The sequence below is a fragment of the Bos indicus genome, chromosome 13, assembly GCF_029378745.1.
Source record: "Bos indicus isolate NIAB-ARS_2022 breed Sahiwal x Tharparkar chromosome 13, NIAB-ARS_B.indTharparkar_mat_pri_1.0, whole genome shotgun sequence".
Taxonomy (NCBI): domain Eukaryota; kingdom Metazoa; phylum Chordata; class Mammalia; order Artiodactyla; family Bovidae; genus Bos; species Bos indicus.
Window position 1 is genome coordinate 42,720,548 of NC_091772.1, and position 21,361 is coordinate 42,741,908.

General features: G+C 48.0%; 1 protein-coding gene across 1 annotated transcript; it reads right to left on the bottom strand.

Moving 5' to 3' along the window:
- Positions 1-8,732: 8,732 nt before the first annotated feature.
- Positions 8,733-17,501, bottom strand: VSX1 (visual system homeobox 1). Its single transcript, XM_070801081.1, has 5 exons — positions 17,078-17,501; positions 14,661-14,739; positions 13,962-14,085; positions 11,350-11,530; positions 8,733-10,040 (listed from the first exon to the last, which is right to left on the bottom strand). Exons 1-5 carry the CDS (start codon positions 17,499-17,501, stop codon positions 9,751-9,753), a joined length of 1,098 nt encoding a protein of 365 aa, XP_070657182.1. The 3' UTR covers positions 8,733-9,750.
- Positions 17,502-21,361: the final 3,860 nt, after the last annotated feature.

Sequence of the window (21,361 nt, forward strand, 5' to 3'; positions counted from 1 at the left end):
CTTTTTTCCTTCCTCTTCTCTTTTACTTTCTATCATTTCCTTCTTGTTTCCCTCTTTCATTCTCCCTTCTTCCTTCTTACTGTCTTCTCTTTCTTTCGTTTCTTTTCCTTTACCCTCTTTCTCTCTAACTTTTTCTTTCCTCCTCCCTCTCTTTCTCTCTGTGTCTCTTTTTCTAACTTCCTTTTTTCCTTTTTCTATCTTGCTGCATTCCCTGATTCCTTCCTCCTCCGTTCCTCTCTCCTTTTCACTCTTTAGTTCTTTTTCTATCTTTAGATCTTTCTCTATTTTCTTTCCTTTTTTCTTTTTCACTTTTTTTTTCTTTTTTCTTTTTATTTTTCTCTCTTTTTTTGCTTGGGTGAGGCCCCCCCAGAGGGGGTTTTCTGCAAGGAGCAGGCTCTGTATATTGTGTATTCTTTAAAAGCTGCTATGTTTAAAAATAAAACTTTTTTTATCTTTTTCAGCCTTAGGCAATGTTCTGGGAGGCTTTGGATGTAAACCGGGGAATTCTTAGGCCCTGGGAGATGCAAGTGGAGGTGGAGTAGTCGCCTAAAATCCGAAATTGTTGTTTAAAGTTTTAAAGTGTAGAGGGAGAGGGGGCTCGCCAGGGCGCCCGGCCGCAGCATCCTGTAAGCCCTCTCACTCCTCGGGAGGTAGAGCACAGTGTCCCTCCTTTTCCTAGTCAATGGCAGAAAATATGATCTGCGCAGAAGGTGGAGACCCACTACCATCCACCGCTATAGCCTCTCCCATAGGCTATCCCACAGCCTCATGACGAGGATCCAGAACATTTTTAATCATATTTATAGGATAAGTGTTTAGTTGTTTTTTTTACCTTCACCCAAGTATCTAAATTAACAGTAGCCTCTTTAACAGTTTCAAGATTACTTGTATAAAGACTTGCCATTCTTAGTTTCAGTGTTATCCATGTCAGAAAGTTAAATATAATAGAAGATAAAGCTTTTAGCTTTCAAAAGATCAGGCTTTTCTTTGGCCTTTTAACTTCAGAAACCATTTTTTCTCTCTAACTCTAACTCTTTAACACTTTCAACACTTCCCACTCCTACTCGCCCTGTCTGTCCTACAGGGGGATCCACAGCACCCTGAGTGGGGTCCTATCCGTCCCTAAAATTCAACACTGGGGGAAAGGGTTGGGGACCTACTTTCGAATCGTCCCTGTCTCGGGCGCCACCTGCCGGGGTCCTGCCCCGGCTGATCCAGGGTATTCGAAGCTGGGACGGCGTCAGCGACCTATTTATTTAAATATTTTATCAAAGATATAAAGAGTAATAGGATGAGGATAGCTCAGTAGGAAAATTCAGTGGAGAAAAGAGGCTGAGTAGCTTGGTTTACGCGGGAGACCAATAAAACTTCAAAACAAGAAGTTTGCACCACTTACGTAGGCCGCAGGCGTCCTTCCATTCTCCCGAAGGAGAGGAGACACTGAGGCCTCCCCGGTCAGATCTTAGAAGCCCAGGCATAATTAGTAAGCGTGGTGGGTTCCGCGCTCCAGATGGAGACTCAGCCAGAGTGAGAGAGAGAGCGACATGGGGAGACCAGTATTTCGAGAAACTGATCCCAATTCTTTATTTTCCAGAGTCTGTTTTTATACACTGAGATGTTATACAAAAGTCACGTGGGGACAGCAGTCCTGACTTTTATTAAAGTCAGGTGCTTCACACAAATGTATACAGAGGTCTTAGGGGTGTTACATCATCTTCTAGCCAGGGGGGGGCCTGCTGACAATTTATGACCCTCCTTGTGACAGCGGTCAGTCAACCAGGACACTTATTTCTCCAGGGGTGATTATTCTTGAAACAGACGCCACTCAAATAAAGTTACATTCCTATAGGGTGAGGGTGTAGTGGGTTTTAGTTAAGGAAAGAATTTACTTAGCCTAAGGTCTAACGTGATTAATATCAAAGGTTAATACTTATTTCTTCTATATATTCATTAATGTGTGTAAGGGCAGGGGATGTGGAGACTTAGCAACAAACATTGGCTCAACAAATGAAAAACCCTTCACCAATACAGTTTCTAATCAGCCCATTATACTTATACTAATAGTTTTCTAACTTTTCTAAGGAACCTGTTTTTAGAAGGTTTAAAGCATCTCGTGCCTCTCACGGTTGGGAGGCTGTGAGCAATCACATGTGGCCGGACAAGCCTGTCAGGCAGGCTAGAGAACCTTCAGAGGAGTTTGTAGGTTAAAACATTCTTATCACGCCCAGGAATTATTATTAACTGGAGCTCTAAGTTAACTCCTTCTCTGAAAGAGGTGGTGGGGGACAGCCCCCCGTAAAGTCACTCTGGCCCCCAACACTTACCTCCAAGCTAGGTGCCCTCCGGTAGTACCTTTCTCTTACGCTAAAAAACTGCATCGATGATGTGTGCTAAGTTGCTTCAGTCATGTCTGACTCTGCGTTCCTATGGACTGTAGCCTGGGAGGCTCCTTTGTCCATGGGATTCTCCAGGCAAGAATACTGGAGCGGATTGCCATGCCCTCCTCCAGGGGATCTTCCCAATCCAGGGATCGACCTTGCATCTCTTACATCTCCTGAATTGGCAGGGAAGCTTGATATGTCCCTATTAAAAATTCAATCACATGGGAAGCTGTCCAGAAGGTAACTTGGGAGTCCCTGGCTTCCTGTCTCTCACTCTCTGCTCAGAGTCAGCCTTTCAGTCCTTGAAGATGCTCACTTCAGTGCTGTTCCCACCAAAAATGGATAACCTGAAATCTCATCATGAAGGAACATTAGGCAGACCTAGATTGAGGGGATATCCTGTAAAATAATTGATCCGTGTTCTTCAAAAATATCAATGCTGGGACTTCCCTGGTGGTCCAGTAGCTAAGACTCCAAAAACCCAATGCAGGGGGCCGGGGTTTGATCCATGGTCAGAGAAGTAGTTCTTACATGCCACAACCAAGACCTGGTGCAGTCAAATAAATAATCTCTTTTAAAAAATATCTATGTCACAAAAGACAAAAAAAGGCTGCAGAAGGACATCTTGTCATGAAGGACATGATGGTTAGATGCAATGTGAGACTCTGGACTGGATCCTGGATGGAAAAGAAAGGATCTGTGGAGGCCATTGTTGTCAGTTGGCAGAACTGGAATGTGAGCAAAGAGGTGGATAAAAGTCTTGTATTCAGATTTAGAATATTGTAATCAATACTAGATAAAGGCACTAAATAATAGCTTCATATTCAAATGAGAGCACTGTATTTAATCCAGTATTTGATATTGTATCTAATTAACTCTGTATTTGTGTTGGATAAAAGTGTTGTATTCAGAGTACTGTATTCTACTCAGGTTTAGAATTTTGTATTGAGATTTCAAGTATTGTACTCAAGTTTTCTGAAGTTGATAACTACTCAGGTTATGTAAGAGAATGTCCTTATTCTTAAAAAATACACACAGTATCAAGAGATAAAGGGGTAGGTACAAAGAAAGCGGAGCTCCGAAGAATTGATGCTTTTGAACTGTGGTATTGAAGAAGACTCTTGAGAGTCCCTTGGACTGCAAGGATATCCAGCCAGTCCATCCTAAAGGAGATCAGTCCTGAATATTTATTGGAAGGACTGATGCTAAAGCTGAAACTCCAATACTTTGGTCACCTGATGCGAAGAACTGACTCATTTGAAAAGACCCTGATTCTGGGAATGATTGAAGGCAGGAGGAAAAGGGGATAACAGAGGATGAGATGGTTGGAAGGCATCACCAACTCCATGGACATGAGTTTGAGTAAACTCCAGGAATTGGCAATGGACAGAGAAGCCTGGCATGCTGCAGTCCATGGGGTCAAAAAGATTAGGACATGACTGAGTGATTGAACTGAACTGAACTGAACTGAATAGCCACTATGGAAAACAACATGGGGAGGTCTTCAAAAAAATTAAAAATGGAACTACCATATGATCAGGCAATTCCAATTCTGGATATTTATCCAAAGGAGATAAAACTCACTGTCTGGAAAAGTTATCCATACCTCCCATGTTCACTGCAGCCTCATCCGCAAGAGTCAAGGTATGAAAACAATGTAAGTGTCCACTGGCAGGTGAATGGGTAAAGATGTAGTGTGTGTAGTGTGTGTGTGTGCAGTGGAATGCTAGTCACTATTAAAAAGTAAGAAAATCCAGGAACTTCCCTGGCAGTCCTCCAGTGGTTAACACTCCACACTTCCATTGCAGAGAGTTCTGGTTCAATCCCTGGTCAGGGAACTAAGTAAGATCCCACGTGCCACTCGTTGCAGCCCAAAGAAAGAAAGAAAAGAAATCTTACTATCTGCAACAACATGGATGGACCTTGAAGGAATTTTGCTAAGTGAAACAAGTCAGACAGAGAAGGTGGGACAAGGTATGATTTGGCTTGTGCAGAATCTAAAAATACCAAACTTACAGAAATGGAGAGTAGGATGGTAGTGGACAGGTGGCAGAGAAATGGGGGAAATAGGAAGATGTTAGTCAAAGCTTACAGACTTTTAGTTCCAAGATCAATATATTCTGGGGCTCTAATGACTAAAGCACAGTGACTATAGGTAACAGTGTTGTGTTGTATATCTCAAAGATGCTATGAGACTAGAGGTTTAATGTTCATAACAACAACAAAATAGTAATCACATGGATGGTTTAATACATTTCACAAGTTACATGTGTATCAAATCATCATATTGTATACCTCAAACTTACACAATGGTATATGTCAATTATATCTCAATAAATGCTGGAAAAACAGAGATAACAGCTTCCTCTCAAATGGTTCAGAAAAATGTATCTAATGTGTGGACAGAGAGATGAAATGATAGATGGATGGAAAGAGAAGCTGAAGCTTGGTAAGCCTCATGCTGTAAAAAGACCCATGAAACTGTGAGCAAAATAAAGTTGTTGTTTTCAACCACCGCTTTGGGGCAACTGAAGCATCTTCTACACCCAGACCTCTAAAAGCTCCATAGTTCTGCCTTTCATGTTTGTCTGATTCATCTGGACATATTTTCCTATAAGGCATGAAACTTAGGTCCATTTCATTTTTCCCCCATTTGGATAAACAATTGTCCCAATAATGTATCAAAAAGTAAACGCTTTCAGGGCTTTCCTGGTGGTTCAGTGGCTAAGACTCTGAACTTCAATCCTTGGTCAAGGAACTAGACCCCACATGTCACAACTGAGACCTGGTGTAGCCAAATAACTATTTTAAAACATAAAGTGACTGCTTTCCTTGCCACCTCTGTATCTGCACACGTTTGTTCTCCCTGCTCTTCAGTCTGTCTGCTCTCCGGCTTGAGCAAACAGCCTCAGGCAGGGCTCATGTGTGGCTAAGCAAATCACCACCTCCGTCTGCTTTAAGGGTGACTTAGCTCTTCTGTCCCTGAGCCCTAGAAATTGAGAATCAGCTTAGCAAGTTCACTTAATTTTTCTGCAGCTCAGTTTCTCACCTGTTGTGGGAATCAAAAAAGACAATACGGACATGATTTGTAGACCACCGAGAACAATAGTTTATTGTATTTATACTGGTGAACCCACAGAAATAACGCTGATTGCCATATCTTGTTCTTCCGTCATTTCTGAAAATATCTCCTGGGGTCATACATATTTCTTATGCACTGATGGACTGCTCCTGTCACCAAAAGGCAGCCAGGGTGACACCGGTTCATAGTAGGAATCCGTCCAAATTGACCTTGCTAAAATTATAATTTTTTAAAATCTCCTTTTTAGGCTTTTACAGCCAAAATTTCAGCTGGCAAGCAATTTTGAAAGCTGGGAACAATTCCTTCCTACTGTCAGTGGTCAGATTCCCATTGGCTGCATGATTTGAATGAGGGTTTAAAGGGACCATGTGTTTCCTATTAACTTGGCACTTGTATCGACCCAACAAGAGATGCAGGCAAAATATGGACTCTGTATCATAAAATGTTTTCGCTGTTTTTTTAAATGAGATTCTTGTCCTGTGTATACTTAGCCCTAAATCAAGAAAGAGGAATTAGCATTTTAATATTATTCATCTTAACTGTTTTATTTTTACATAAGTTTACAAAACATAGAAAATATGAAAAGAAGAAGTATCCATTAACGCACGATCCAAAGATAAACGCTCTGAACATTTCAAAGGATTTTCATCTGCTTTCTTTTTTAAGTGTCACTTACATTATTTCACATCCTGCCTGTGGCCAGCCTGACCCTTGGCTGGTCAGTGGCCACTCCTTTTTCTTCTTTGCTGGGAGAAGCCTAGGATACTTAGTTTCAGGGCAAGAGGAGCCTGGGGACCACAGATGAATTTTTCAGTTCAGTTCAGTTCAGTTGCTCAGTCATGTCTGACTCTGCAACCCCATGGACTACAGCACACCAGGCCTCCCTGTCTATCACCAACTCCCAGAGTTTACTCAAACTCATGTCCATTGAGTCAGTGATGCCATCCAACCATCTCATCCTCTGTCCCCTTCTTCCCCCACCTTCAATAATTCCCCGCATCAGGGTCTTTTCCAGTGAGGCAGTTCTTCACATCAGGTGGCCAAAGCATTGGAGCTTCAGCTTCAGCATCAGTCCTTCCAGTGAATATTCAGGACTGATTTCCTTTAGGATGGACTGGTTGGATCTCCTTGCAGTGAATTTCTGCTGCTGCTGCTAAATCACTGCAGTCGTGTCCGACTCTGTTCGACCCCATGGACAGCAGCCACCAGGCTCCTCTGTCCCTGGGATTCTCCAGGCAAGAATACTGGAGTAGGTTGCCATTTCCTGCTCCAATGCATGAAAGTGAAAAGTGAAAGTGAAAAATGAAGTGAAGTCGCTCAGTCGTGTCCGACTCTTCGCGACCCCATGGACTGCAGCCTACAAGGCCCCTCCGTCCATGGGATTTTCCAGGCAAGAGTACTAGAGTGAGTTGCCATGTCCTTCTCCAGCAGTGAATTTCTGGCCTAAGCCAAAGAAGGAATTCTGTCCCCTTGACTCACGATTGGTTTAGACCTAAGAGTGACAGTAATTCTGACCAATGGGAAGTGAGGAGGCCTGCGGAGCGCCCGGTGGCTTTCTGGAGGGGGGCAAGCCAGGAGGAAAGGCGAAGGAGTCAGGACAGACCGTGCCTCCGTCCTCCAGCTGCTGGAAGGCCCAGCCCAGGTTCAAGTTCACCAGGCAAGGCACGTTTCTCCGTGTTGGGCACGTCCCTCTCCTGCGCCCGCAGACACTGAGTGGAGTTAAGCCGTTGCCCCTGGGGCTCTTAAACAGCTGTTTGCACGGTGCTCTGACCTGTATCCCAATTATTTATTTATTGGGTCCCATGTTGTTACCTAATGATGATGACAAGTATTTTCCTTGAGCCTTGAAGACTAAGAGGAGTGCCAGTAACAGTGGCAACAATAGTCAATATTTATTTTTCTCTTTCTCTGCCATGCTGGAAATGGAGGTACGCACTTTATTCACATCTTTCCGTTCTCTTCGGGAACGAGGGTGTTCTATTATGATTCCCATTCCATGACTGAAAAAAACTGCGACACCGGTGTTCTTATATACTTTTTAAATGGCCTCTATTACTGTCTCTAGGACCTTTCTCTTTTGCTTCTACCTGCCTTCTCCTCCTTTAGGTAATTTTGCCTAGAAATTTGTCTACTATCTGTATCGTTTTTATGCCAGTTAAGTTTCTTTATTGCATTTTTATTCTGCTTTACCTATTTTTTTCTACTTGTATCCTTTGGGGGATTCATTTAGGAGTTTTTCCACTCAGTAACATTTCATGAACATGTTTCCACAGAAATATGCCTTGTTATTATTTTTAGTGGCTGCATAATATTTTATGAGTGGGATATATATAAATTGCACAGGTTACTAGCTCTCTCCCTCAAACTCAATTCTGGATAACTAGGAGGAGATGGAGGCAAGAATCCGAGAGCTGGCTGGAGGCAGGAGACGGAATGGATTAAGTGTGGCTGTGTCACTTGGGGCCTGCTCTGTGAGTCCAGTGGGAGGCAGAGAAATCAACTTCCAGATTCTCCTCACAACAGCCCTCCCACCATCAGGCCCAGGCTTGGAGCGAGATCTCCAGGTGCCAGAATGAATGAGAGAAAGTGGTGCTTGTGGTTTGCTGCTGCGACCATAAGGATAGGTGACATTTAATTTCCACAGTAGTCTGGGAGAAGCTCAGCATGAGAAAAGAGGCCACAGGGAAGAGGCTCTGTTTTCTCATCTGCAGAGACTAAAGAGCCATGTCCAGCCTGAGGGGTGCTGCACCCATTCCTGGGGGGAAGTCATCTGTAGAAGGTCCCCACCCTCCTTCCTCTCTGCCTCTTCGGGGGGCTGGGGGGCACGTTTTCCCCTTCAGCTTCCCCATCAGTGAGCTGCAAGCTCTGTCTGGACTCTGAACTCAGAAAGGACTGGAGGGAAGGGGATAGTTAAGGAATTTGAGATTGACATGTGGTGAAGGTAGTTTAGTCATTAAGTTGTGTCCAACTCTTGCGACCCCCTCTCTCCACCGGATTTCCCAGGCAAGAATACTGGAGTGGGGTGCCAGTTCCTTCTCCAAGGGATCTTCCCCACCCAGGGATCAAACCTGTGTCTCTGCATTGCAGGTGGTCTCCTGCATTGCGGGTGGATTGAGATCAACATGTACACACTGCTATATTTAAAAATGGATAACCAACAAGGTCCTACTCTATGGCACAGGAAACTCTGCTCAATGTTACATGGCAGCCTGGATGGGAGGGGACTTTGGGGGAGAATGGATACATGTATAATATATGGTTGAGTTGCTCTGCTGTGTACCTGGAACTATTACAACATTTTTTTTTTTTTAAAAAGGAGTTAGATACAGCCACTGCCTTATAGGAGTTTACAGAGCAACACTGGGTAAGAGCTGCAGCCAAGCATGAAGGCTTCAGGCATAAAGTTTGGGGCAGGAAATGGGGATGCCCTTGGTCAGGGTGGCAGTAGATGAACATGTGGACAGAGTGGGTGCATGAGAACCGAGCAAACCATAAAACATTTATTTTTAAATAATAAATAAAGGAAGGAAATAGAGGCAAGGAAACATTCACGAAATCAAGTCTCTAAAGTGCTCTCAAACATAAATTTTAAAAAACCGAGAAGCCTGATCTGACCTTAAAACACTGTTTATAGATATTCAACAGCTGTTCAGAAATGGTTCCCTGCTGTATCAGAAGGGAAGGGGGAGAGAGCTTCCTTGGAGGAACTGTTCCAAGATGCACAGACCCAATCAAATGACACTCAGAGGGACACAGAAGCATTGTCTAACAAGAAAATGGAAATGTCTAAAGCCAAGTTCAAGGTAAGAATATCATATTTCAATCATATGGGGGCTGCACAAGGTCTTCACTGTTTATGAAGATATATGATTCTCTGTAGATTAAATACTTCTGTATTTTTTGATTCAGTGTAAGGACAGCATACTTAGCCTATGAATCCACACAGTCTACTAAACCAAACTTCAGAATGTCTGGCAGTGAGAATGCGTTTGGGGCTTGAAATCCTCCCTCCTCAAGTTCTACCTACAGAAGAGAATGCAAGTATTAGATCTAATTAATTGATTCACGTGCCTTCAAGGAATGATTTCCATTCTAGAATGCAGTGGAATGTTCCAAGAGTCACCATTTGTCTTCTTAAAGCAAGTGACATTGCATTTTATCCTGACACAGGAAGAAGAAAATCCAGCTGAGAGCATTTGTCTTGGACAACGTTTGTCTTCTGAAAAATGCTGGTGAGGAATGTGCACATTTCCAGCCTTTGTGTGTTGCAGGTAGAGGCCTAGGGTCTCATAAGGCCCCCTCCTTCCCAGGTTGGAGCCCCTCTAGCCCCTCAGAGTCTGGACGTCCTTGGGCCCCGACCCCCTGCTGTGCTCTATCAGTCTCCTGGCGTGTGGAGCTGGAGAGATCAATGACCACGTCTTCCACACCGCTCACAGGACTGCCTTCCTCCAAGCCCCTCTGGGGTCCCGCCTGATGGGGGCTAGAACCTTCCTTGAGGTGGTCAGAGCCCCAGAGTCCTGCCAGCTTTTCTTCACTTTCTGCTTTCCTTATTGTCCCTGCAGATTTTTTATGCATCCCTGGCAAAAAAAAAAAGAAGAAGAAAATAAATAAAAACAGATATCTTTAAATATGTGCTTAGTCACTCAGTCATGTCCGACTCTTCGTGACCCCATAGACTGTAGCCTACCAGGCTCCTCTGTCTATGGGGTTCTCCAGGCAAGAATACTGGAGTGGGTTGCCATTTCCTTCTCCAATCTTTAAATATAGCAATTAAGTAAAATTTCTTCCTTGTCATTGCTCTCTAAATCCCATTAGAATTTCCATTGCTGGTGCCTGTCTGGGGCCTACCAGAGAGTCTTGTAGGTAACTCTCAACATTAGGGTTTGTACACTGGGCACAGCCAGGGCAAATGCCTTATTTGGATGACGTGGTGGTTTTTAAATTTTTATTTTAAAGTTTGTTGGCAAGATTTTAAAATCAAAAGATTTACATCAAAAGCCAGATGTCCAGCTTCTCTCAAAAAGTCAGGTGTCTGGCAGCCCGAGGCCCACTTTCCTGTAAGGCCGCAGACCTGCAGACTCAGTAAGCTCACCCCACCTGCCCATGTAAGCTAGGAGGGGTGGGTCGGGTGACCTGCCCAGCGCTCCCTCTCAGGCTCTCCAGTCCTTGAGGGCAAAGATAACTTGATATCTTCAGTCCCAGCATAGTTTCAGGTGGGTAGGAGTTCAAAAAAGTTTCGCTGAACAAAAACCCTCCTCCTCCCCAGCCTAAAATTGGCCCCCTGCGAGCATCCCCCTAATCCTAACTTTCTGCCTTGTGTTTTCCTCCACCTAATTTGCCTGGATGCTGTCTATAACTCATTTCTCCAAGCCCATGGTTCTCCGGTAATAGCCAACAGACCAGTAAGGATGCCAGCTTCTCAGAACTTCCAGCCTCAAAGCTTGAACTCCAACAGAGCAGACAGTTCTAGCACAAAACTAGGGGACAGAACAGCTACATCGCAGGTTGTTATCAGCTGAACCGGGACAGAGAACCAGACCTCTGGAGTCCAGGGTGCGTGTGGTTAACGGCCTGTAGGTTCACTGCCTGCACCATCTTGCTTCCTGTTGCCATGAGCTCTGAACTGTGTGGTTGACAGTACTCAACACTGGAAATACATATTTCACGTAATGAATGTGTATCATTCCACTCAGAGAACCAGGGCCTGACTGGACCTCCACACACTGCCTACACAGTTCCAATGAAAAGGCAACCAATTAGAGTCCAAGCCTTGTAATTATTTAAAAATCGGAGTAAATTTACACTGCTTGGCTTGGCAGTGGCCCTCCAATCATAGGGACCCCGGACATTGCCTGTGCGGCACGGCCACAAGGCCCTCTTCCTTACCCAGGAGCCAGGGTGCGCAGGAGCCCAGCAGGCCGCCCTCCCCAGAGCCCAGGACGGAGTCAGGCAGCGGGATGCAGTGGCGCACCATCGCCCCGTAGAGCCCATATTCGGCCATCACGCTGCTGCCGCCCCAGCGCTTCTCTCGCTTCCGCCACTTGGCCCGCCGGTTTTGAAACCAGACCTAGATTGAGGTGGGAGGGGAAGCAGAGAGGCTTATAGGAGGAGACCCCCTCCCCAGCACAGAGGGGTGCAAGGGCCAGCTACCCTCTCTGGGAGCACCTGGCCTGTCTCACAGCTCACAGGACTGGTAGTACTAGGTGATCCGGATCAATTTCTACCAAAGTTTCCATGGAGTGAAGGATGACAAGACAAAATCAGAGTATCCCACACTGTGCAAAGAAGCCAGTTTTTACTCTGATGGGAATGTTCACCAAGCAATGGTCCCTTCTAACCTCAGTTGTTGGACTGTTTTATCTTAACAAAAGATTAGTGTCAAATATTGTTTAAAAAGAGTGAGTAACTCTGACATAAATCACAGCAAGATCTTCTATGACCCACCTCCCAGAGTAATGGAAATAAAAACAAAAATAAACAATAGGGACCTAATTAAATGTAAAAGATTTTGCACAATGAAGGATACTATAAGCAAGGTAAAAAGGCAGCCTTCAGAATGGGAGAAGATAATAGCAAATGAAACAACTGACAAAAAACTAATCTCCAGAATATACAAGCAGCTCATGCAGCTCAAAACTAGAAAAACAAACAACCCAATCAAAAAGTGGGCCAAAGAACTAAATAGACATTTCTCCAAAGAAGACATACAGGGGGCTAATAGACACAGGAAAACAACATCACTCATTATCAGAGAAATGCAAATCAAAACCACAATGAGATACCATTTCACACCAGTCAGAATGGCTGCAGTCCAAAAATCTACAAGCAATAAATGCTGGAGAGGGTGTGGAGAAAAGGGAAGCCTCTTACACTGTTGGTGGGAATGCAAACTAGTACAGCCACTATGGAGAACAGTGTGGGGATTCCTTAAAAAACTGGAAATAGAACTGCCATATGACCCAGAAATCCCACTGCTGGGCATACACACTGAGGAATCCAGAATTGAAAGAGACACATGTACCCAATGTTCATCGCAGCACTGTTTATAATAACCAGGACATGGAAGCAACCTAGATGTCCATCAGCAGATGAATGGATAAGAAAGCTGTGGTACATATACACAATGGAGTATTACTCAGCCATTAAAAAGAATACATTTGAATCAGTTCTAATGAGGTGGATGAAACTGGAGCCTATTATACACAGTGAAGTAAGCCAGAAAGAAAAACACCAATACAGTATACTAACACATATATATGGAATTTAGAAAGATGGTAATGACAACCCTGTATGTGAGACAGCAAAAGAGACACAGATGTATAGAACAGTCTTTTGGACTCTGGGAGAGGGAGGGGGGATGATTTGGGACAATGGCATTGAAACATGTATAATATCATATAAGAAATGAATCGCCAGTCCAGGTTCGATGCAGGATACAGGAAACTTGGGGATGGTGCACTAGGATGACCCAGAGGGATGGTATGGGGAGAGAGGTGGGAGGGGGGTGCAGGATAGGGAACACATGTACACCCGTGGCGGATGCATGTTGATGTATGGCAAAACCAATACAATATTGTAAAGTAAAAAATAAATAAATAAAAGAAAATAGGGGGAAAAAAAAACACCAATACAGTATATTAACATGTATATATGGAATTTAGAAAGATGGTAATGACAATCCTATATGCAAGGCAGCAAAAGAGACATAGCTGTAAAGAACAGACTACTGGACTATAGGGAGAAGCCAAGGGTGGGATGATATGAGAGAATAACACTGAAACATGTACATTATCATATGTAAAATAAATGACCAATGTAAGTTTGATGCATGAAGCAGGGCATCCAAAGCCAGTGCTCTGGGACAACCCAGAGGGATGGGGTGGGGAGGGAGGGGGAGGGGGCTTCAGAATGGGGAACACATGTACACCCATGGCTGACTCATGTCGATGTATAGCAAAAATCACCACAGTATTATAAAGTAATTACCCACCAATTAAAATAAATAAATATATTTTTTAATTAAAATAAAACTTGAGTGAGTGGCATGTCTTCTGACTTGGAGAGGATGTGCTGTCAGACATAGGATGGCTTAACGTGAAGACAAAGACCAGTCTTCTGTGTGCATGTGAGTGTGTATTTCAGGGCCAAGTGTGTATATGGCATGGGGCTGGTGTGCAGAAAGTCCTCATCAGCTACTTACACTGGTTTCTTTGAGGCTTGCCGTGGATGGATAGTCATTTTTTTCATTGATATCTTTACATAATTTCTACATGTGGCACAAATTGTATAATTTTTAAGAATGATTTAATAAAAGGTAAAAAGGCTGGGCAGCTACAGGGGTCATCCTCTCTAAATGAACACAAAGGAAGACTCTGGCATCTAAGTGACCCTCAGTTTGTGGATGGGGGAGCTGTTTAGAGGTGGCTGTGGGCTGACTCGCTGCGTGTGAGAACAGCGTGGTCTCTGGGTGTCTTTGGGAGGAGAGGGGGCCCCTGCACCTGTATTCGGTCTTCGGGGAGTTCAGTCTTCACGGCCAGCATTTCCCGGGCATACACATCAGGGTAGTGGGCCTCACTGAAGGCCTTCTCCAGCTCTTCCAGTTGGTGGGCAGTGAAAACGGTCCTGCAGGGAGGCACATGGGCACATGACCACAGGAGGCAGCCAGGCTTCCCAGCCTCAGAGGACCCCGTGCCTGCTCCCCACCTCTGCCCACCTCATGAGAGCTGGGCGCCCCGTCTCCAAATGAGTAGCCTCTGGGAAGTTCATAGTTTGGTTCAAGCAAAACAGAGCTCTTTAGGACCTTTTTTCTCTCCTCAATAAATTCTAGCAACTCATTTTAAGAAGACCTATTTTAAGGGCCCACAAAATTGTGTCTTCAAAATGCTCCAGGGTCTAATAGTGCTGTGCTCAAAGTGCTCGGGCAGTCTTGTGGTTAAGACTCTGCTTCCAATGCAGGGGGTTCCATTCCTGGTTGAGGAACCAAGATCCCACACGGTGTGGCAAAAAACTTTTTAAAATAATCATCATCATTAGTAAAATGCTACAAAGACTGACCTGCAGCCCCCAGGAATGGCAGAATTACATTCCCAGATGGCTACTGTGTCCTTTCCCATGCCATCCCAAGGCAGGACCAGACCTTCTCAGGCACAGGGTCTCAAGGAAGGTGGGGTAGGGAATGCCATGTGGGATCTTAGTACCTGTGCCTCCTCTTTTTCCTTTTGCTGGGGGCTGGGGACGCCTTCCGGTCACTCCTGTCTTCAGAAGGGCTGTCTTCATCTGTTAGCACAGGGAGAGGAAGAGGACTTTAGAGGTGAGCACATTTTTCATTTTGCCCTCTGGATTTTAATTTGAGGATTGAAGCTATGAACTTGTCAGGGATGTGAATATTTAACAAGACAAGATCATAGTTTTCACATCTGGTGATGTATTCCAAGTGCTGCACTTAGCCGACTGCCCATGCATATCAACATTATTCTTCATAAATTAAAAAAACTCCATGACAGCTGCTATTATTATCCTCTTTTTACAGAGGAGGAAACCAAGGTACAGAGAGATTAACTTGTCCAAGATCACAAAGGTTGTCAACAGTGAAGTTGGGATTCAAACCCCAGATGTGTGTGAAGCTTAAGCTACTTGAACACTAATTGCGTTTCCTGTTCCTTTCAGCTTCCAAATTCATACCCTTCCTTCTGCTTCCATCTCACATTCCTCATCTTAGCCATTACGCCAACACTTCTCAAGGGGAAGACTGAGGTTTGTGACATCAAAACCCTCCTCAGAGCTGGCCCCCTGCCCTGCTGTACCAATTTCAAATCTCTGAAAGTGGGACCTGGGAAACTCATTCTTGGCAAGGGTGCCCAGATGATTCACAGATGCGCATCAAAAATGTTAAGAACCCACTCCACTATGCTTTATCTTTTGAAATCCATTATATCAAAAGATTTAGGCTGAAAGAAAGTTTAGAAGACCAAACTACGGTCAGGTTTGTTGTTAAAAAGCATATATGTTTCAAAATACTAAATGTAAATTAATAAAAGCAAAAGTAGTAAAATAATATCAGTTTTACTCCTACATCAATGAGTTCACCAGAAAATTGGATTATGATATTATACTATCTGTGTGCTCCAATCTGATATAATTAAATACATAAGGTTATGGAGCCAGTCTAAATTGAGACCAGCTGTGAGCGTGAAATATCCAATGGACTGAAGACAATAGACCCCCCCCCCCAGAGTAAAATATTAATAACTCTTATATCGGTAACACATAAAATGACAATATTTTGTAGGTATTGGATTAAATGAGACATAGTATTTAAATCTGTTTCACCTATTTATTTTCCTTTTTATTGTGGCTCTAAGAAACTTTCATTACACTCGCAGTCACATTACGTTTCCTCAAGACAGTAGTGGTCTTGGTCTTGAGAAATACTCTCATTGGCTAGGATGTGGTTGTATTTTGCCTTAGCTTTATGGGTCCTCACAGGGAAAAAAAATCCACAGTATGAAATCGGTGCCTGCATTTTTAGTGAGACAACTAATAGAGGGGGCGGTTATTTGCTAGATACTGGTGGTAATGAACCCCCCTGCCAATGCTGGAGACACAAGAGATGCAGGTTCCATCCCTGGGTTGGGAAGATCCCCTGGAGGAGGGCATGGCAACTCAGTCCAGTATTCCTGCCTGGAGAATCCCATGGACAGAGGAGCCTGGCGGGCTACCATCCATCAGGTCTCAAAGAGCCGGACAGGACCAAAGCAACTTGGCACCTAGTAGACACTCATGAAATAAAGTCCTCTCAGAGTGGGTGTCTGCTGACCGCGCCTGCTTCCTTGAATCAGCAGTGGAGACCAGCGCAGTTTCTGCATTCAGCCTCCTGGATGCTCAGCTCTGCGGTTTACTATCACATAGCTGTTCTACCTCGAACTCTGCTGAAATTCTCCGTTCTCTTCCCCCATGCCCCAAACCTCTCGACTTCTCCGTCCTGTCTTTGTCGATTTCCACTGCTCCCCACTTTCCCCCACAGTCCGTACCGACTTCTCTGAGGATCTGGGCACAGCTGCTGTAAGATGGGCGAGCTCGCTTCTTCCGTGCAGGGAGTAAGGGAGAAGCGGGGTGCCCAAACTCGCTCTTCAGCACCCGGAGGAGGACAGATCCAGGCCTCCGCCCCGCGCTTGTAAAGGGCCTGTCAATCCGTCAATCAATTCGTCTAATCCCTCCTGGAGCCGGCGGGTACCGGGTTCCGTGCCGCTGATGAACGAGGCAGGCCCACCCAGGTTTCCCGACCCCTGCGGCACCCAGAGGCCGAACCCCGCGTGGCGGCAAGTGTCCCCCGCAGGCTGGGTCGCCGAGACCCCAGGGCGGGTCCGGATCGGGTGGTGGTGTCCGCGGGGTGGCGGCGACCAAGCCCAGAGGAGAGGCCAGAGCGGGGGGCGGGGAGGGGGGGGTGGCAGAGGGTGCGGGTGCGAGAATGCGCCTCCCGGCGCGGCTACGCTCTGGGGTCCCCACTTCTGTAGATCTGGGGGACTGGGGTGGGGCCCGACAGGGCGGCCAGAATGTCACTCTGCCCACCCGAGCTGAGGGAAGAGACAGTAGGGGCGCGGACTGGCCTCCTTACCGGACGTCGACACGCTCTCGCTACGTTTCTGGCGGGCGGCCGAGGGCGGTGGGCGGCCGGGGAAGCGCGGGGCGAGGGGCTCAGGCCCCTCGGGCGGCAGGAAGGGCACGTCGGCGAGGAGCAGGCAGGGTGCCCGGGCAGCCGCAGGGGGCTGCGCGCCGAAACCGCAGAGGAGGCCGAGGCCCAACGGAAGGGCTCCGCGTGCCGGGCAGGAGCCTCCGAGTCCTGGGCCCGCGCGGGGCGCGGCTGCCGGGCCTTCGCACCCAGATCCCGGCCCGGGGCCCTCAGGTGCGGGCAGCTCGGCCTCCAGGCCCAGCAGGTCGGTGATGGCGAAGCCCCGGGGTCGCGAGCCGGTGGACGGGCCTCCGGGCACCAGCGCCCTGCTTCTGGCACGCCCGTCGGAAAGCGCGTCTCTGCCGGTCATGGCTTCTCTGGCAGCGAGGCTGGGCCCTCTGGTCCGTCACTTTCGCGGAGGGGGCGCAGCTCTGAGAGCGCTTTATACAATTGGGCGCCCGGAGGGCTCCAATCAGCGCGGCGCGGACGCGTCATGCCCGGGACCCCGCGACATGGGGACGCCACCTGCCCCCCTCCCTTCGGTCGCCGCCCTCCCAGCTGCGGTCCCCTCCATCAGCACCCTCTCTCCTCTCCAGTCATCCCCGCTACCAACCCCACGCCGGTTCTCGGCGGGAGTCGTCCCCTACCTAAACCTCTAAACGCCGAAAGTTCCAGATTCCTTCGGAGTCTTGTCTCCCCTTCCGGGTGGATTCCCCGGTGGAGGCCCAGCGCGGAGCCGCCCTCCCCGCATCCAGTCGCCCATTAAGACCAAGACTCCGTTCCCAGCCACACTCTCCCCACTACCACCAATATGAACCCCGCCAGCCCTCCAAAGCCACCGCCTGAGCCAAGGCCTTCCCTGAAAATCCCCAAGGGGAAAGGAGTGGAAAACATTTATTTAATCCGTGCCTACTCCACCTCTAGCCAAACCCACCCCAGCGGTCTAGCGGCCGGACTATCCGGGGTCGCAAAATTCACGGGAGCTGGAGAAGTAGAGACAGGCCTGAGCGGACTGGCCCGGCCCAGGGCAAGGAAGCCACGTTTAGCAAATTGCATTACAGGAGGTCCAGTGAAATCGAAATTTCAGATGAACAGTGAATTTTTAAATTATAAGTATATACCAGTATATTATCTGGCGAGCCCTAAATGGGGAAGGTAAGTTGGAAAATAGGGGGTGTCTACTGGGACCCACCCTACGCAGAAGCTAGCAAATTATTGTCAGATTTTATAATTTTTCGAAGAAAGCCTGATTTTCACGTGAAGCGCCCTTATTTGTAAAAGTTGTCTCGAAACGCAGCACGTGGGTAAACCCCTCCTGGTTCCCACTTGGAAAATCCCAGCCCACCTAACCCGAATCGCTCGGAGTCCATCCTTCTCAAACCCGGGATCTGGGAAGCCGAACCTCTCAGTGCAGCCCTTGAGAGGGCGAGCGGCGGGTGCGGCAGCTCTCCCAACGCAGCGTGGGCGCCCGGTGGGTCTCTGCGCGCACCCCCCAGCGTAGCCCGAGCCGAGCCCGAGCTCGAGCCGAGCCGAGCCGGAGCCGGGAAGGATCCCGAGCTGGAGCTGAACCCGGCAAATTCTGCGTCCCCGGGTGGGTCTTCTGCAAACCCCAGGATTAAGCGAGGGGCTTCCGATAAAGATAATTACAAAAGGCTGCGCATTAACTTTTCATTATTAAAAGAAGACCCAAATCTCCCCCTCGCAAGCTGTTCCTGAGATTAGCAAAACCATAACTTTCCTTTAGGATAATTGTCTTTTGAGTCGCTCGGGGCTGGGGGCGTCTTTAGGGACCAGCGTCGTTTTGGGCTCTGCCAGGAATTTCTCCCCAAATTTATCTCTGAGTTTAGGGGAAAGTGTTGGGGGTACAAGATCCAACCACGATGCTCTGGCTCTCGGCCCGGCAGAGCAGGAGTTCGTAAATCAGGATTTGGGGCCGCAGTTAAGGAAGACTGCTAAAGATGCACACAACTGCAGACATCCCGAGCAGGAAGGCGGGACAACCGGCCTTGAGGTCGCCGGTCCTGGGGCCTTCGCAGGGGCTGGTCTCAGAGACGGACGTGTGTGCACCCTGTCTGCAGCTTGGAGGGCCGACGGCGCCCGCTGGCCTGGGCCGGGGTCTCGAAGTTTCTGTCCCCCAGTCCCTACCAGAGCAGGCCTCGAATAGATGGCCAGGGACCCCCGGGGTACCAAAAGCCCGGCCGAAAGGAGCCCAAATTCGACCGCCACTGAGTGCCAACAGCACACTAGGTTCCAACCCCTTAGGAAGGATATTACAAAACCCATTTTGCAGATGAGAGAAATTGAGGTGTATTAACCCGCTCACACCGGACACGCAGAGAGAAATCGAGAAAGCAAAGCGAAGCAAAGGAAAGACTCGGGGTGGGAGTTATAAGGAGATCTTGCAATTCCTGGACGGAAGAGTCACTGCCGCCGGCTCTGGCCCCACCTACAAGAAGGGGCTCGCGGGAGGGACCAGGATGGAGGGAGAGCTGAGCCCTGGGCGCCTCCCTTTCCGCCGCACGGTGGCTGCGGGGGCGCTGCGGGGGCGGGCAATCCCGCCACGCTAATCTGCGCCCCTATTCCACCCGCAGACATTGCGTGGGATCGTGGGTCTGCTAGGGCCGCAGCCCCTGGGGATCGCGTCTAGCGCTCCGCCCAAAGTTGGCGCAGTGAGGGAAGCGCGCCCAGAGTTTCAGGAGACGTGGAGGGAGCGAGCTGGCCCTGAGCCCACCCACATTGCACTGTCCCCCGGCGTCCTGGCGGGTGCCTTGAATCCAGATAATGTTCGGCGGCGACAGCATTGGGAAACGGTGGAAGGGAAGCGCCTCCCAGCCCCCTCCCAACATAGACGAATCTGCGGAGAGAGCCAGAGCCCGCTCCATCGTCCTCGCCTGGGTCACCCCCCCCCCCCACCACCAAGTAGGTTTTTGAAACCCTAAATCCGTTAAGGGGTCCGGGTCTGCCTTCATCAACCAGGATTATCTAGGATTTAACTAATCAGTAAAGGTTTCTCCGCTCATTATTTTCCAGGGAAGGTTTCCAGACGCTGTCTGTGGCCAACCACCAACGTGCGCTCTACTTCCCTCTCTCCGCCTGCCTGGAGGCGTCCGGGCTCTTGCCCACACCAGGCCGAGAGGCTGGCCCGGATGTATGTGGCTCAGGGAAACCAGTCTCAGGCTTTGGGGAGCCGCCCCCTCACCAGGCTGCAAGTATAAAGCCCAGCTGCGCTAGGAGAGGGATTCCCACGGCGGGAATAAAGAGCATCTCTGTATCTACACCAAGATGTCCTAGGGTTCTGCTCCTCTGAATTTTCCTCCTGCCCCTGTCTCCTTCTTCTTTGCGGGTTTTTTTTGGTCGCCTTTAATGGCTGTTGTAGTCTTGTAGTCGACGCTGTTTGGCCCTCTTCACATCTGTGCCCTGACCATTCTGCCTGCAGCCTGCAGTTCCTCTAGTGCCCAGGCCCCACATCTTTGCCTGCGGGCTTTCTCTGGTCTCTACAGTCTGCTGGCCAAAAATACCAAGGGGTGACATGCCCTGAGAAGTCCAGGACCAAAGACAGCAGGAGTTGGAGTATAAACACCACCCCAGGTGTTCGGTGGGATAACTCAGGCCTCCCAGAAGCCCCCAGCTGAGTCTGCACCAGTTATCACTAATTGTGCATGGTCAGTCGCTTCAGTTGTGTCCGACTCTTTGCGACCACGTGGACTGTAGCCCGCTTGGCTTTGTCCCTGGAATTCTCCAGGCAAGACTGCTGGAATGGGTCGTCATGTCCTCCTCCAGGGGATCTTTCCCATCCAGACATGGAACTGGAGTCTGCCTGCATTTCCTGCATTCCAGGCAGATTCTTTACCCATTGAGCTACCTGGGACCCCCTTATCACTAATTATCACATCCCAAATTGCTTTCTTCCTAAGTGCTGTGGTTGCCCCTTTCCAGAGCTCTTGAGCCTCCCCTACCCCACACCACCCAGTCCCCCGCCCCACACCCCACTCCAGTGCAGGCTCTTGCCCCTAGTCAGGAGAACCATCCTCTGCTGACAAAATCCTCTAATCCGAGCCACACCACCCACAGGCACACCCACGTACACAGCGGTTGATCGGCTGAAATGACAGTGGTACAAGGCTGCCCCCTTGCTCTCAGAGGAACGATTCTGCAGAGCTATCTCTGCTTCAAACCCCTCTCCACTCACAGGTCAGGCCAAGGCTTAACTGGACCCAAGTGTTCATCCAT

What these genes read in the sequence shown, in the direction of transcription:
- VSX1 (XM_070801081.1), bottom strand. Translation starts at nt 17,501, where the DNA reads ATGACCGGCAGAGACGCGCTTTCCGACGGGCGTGCCAGAAGCAGGGCG. An exon ending in CGAGAGCGTGTCGACGTCCG is followed by an intron (nt 14,740 to 17,077) that starts GTAAGGAGGCCA and finishes CTGTGCTAACAG; the next exon opens with ATGAAGACAGCCCTTCTGAA. An exon ending in CTGCGCACCCTGGCTCCTGG is followed by an intron (nt 10,041 to 11,349) that starts GTAAGGAAGAGG and finishes TTTTTTTGCCAG; the next exon opens with GGATGCATAAAAAATCTGCA.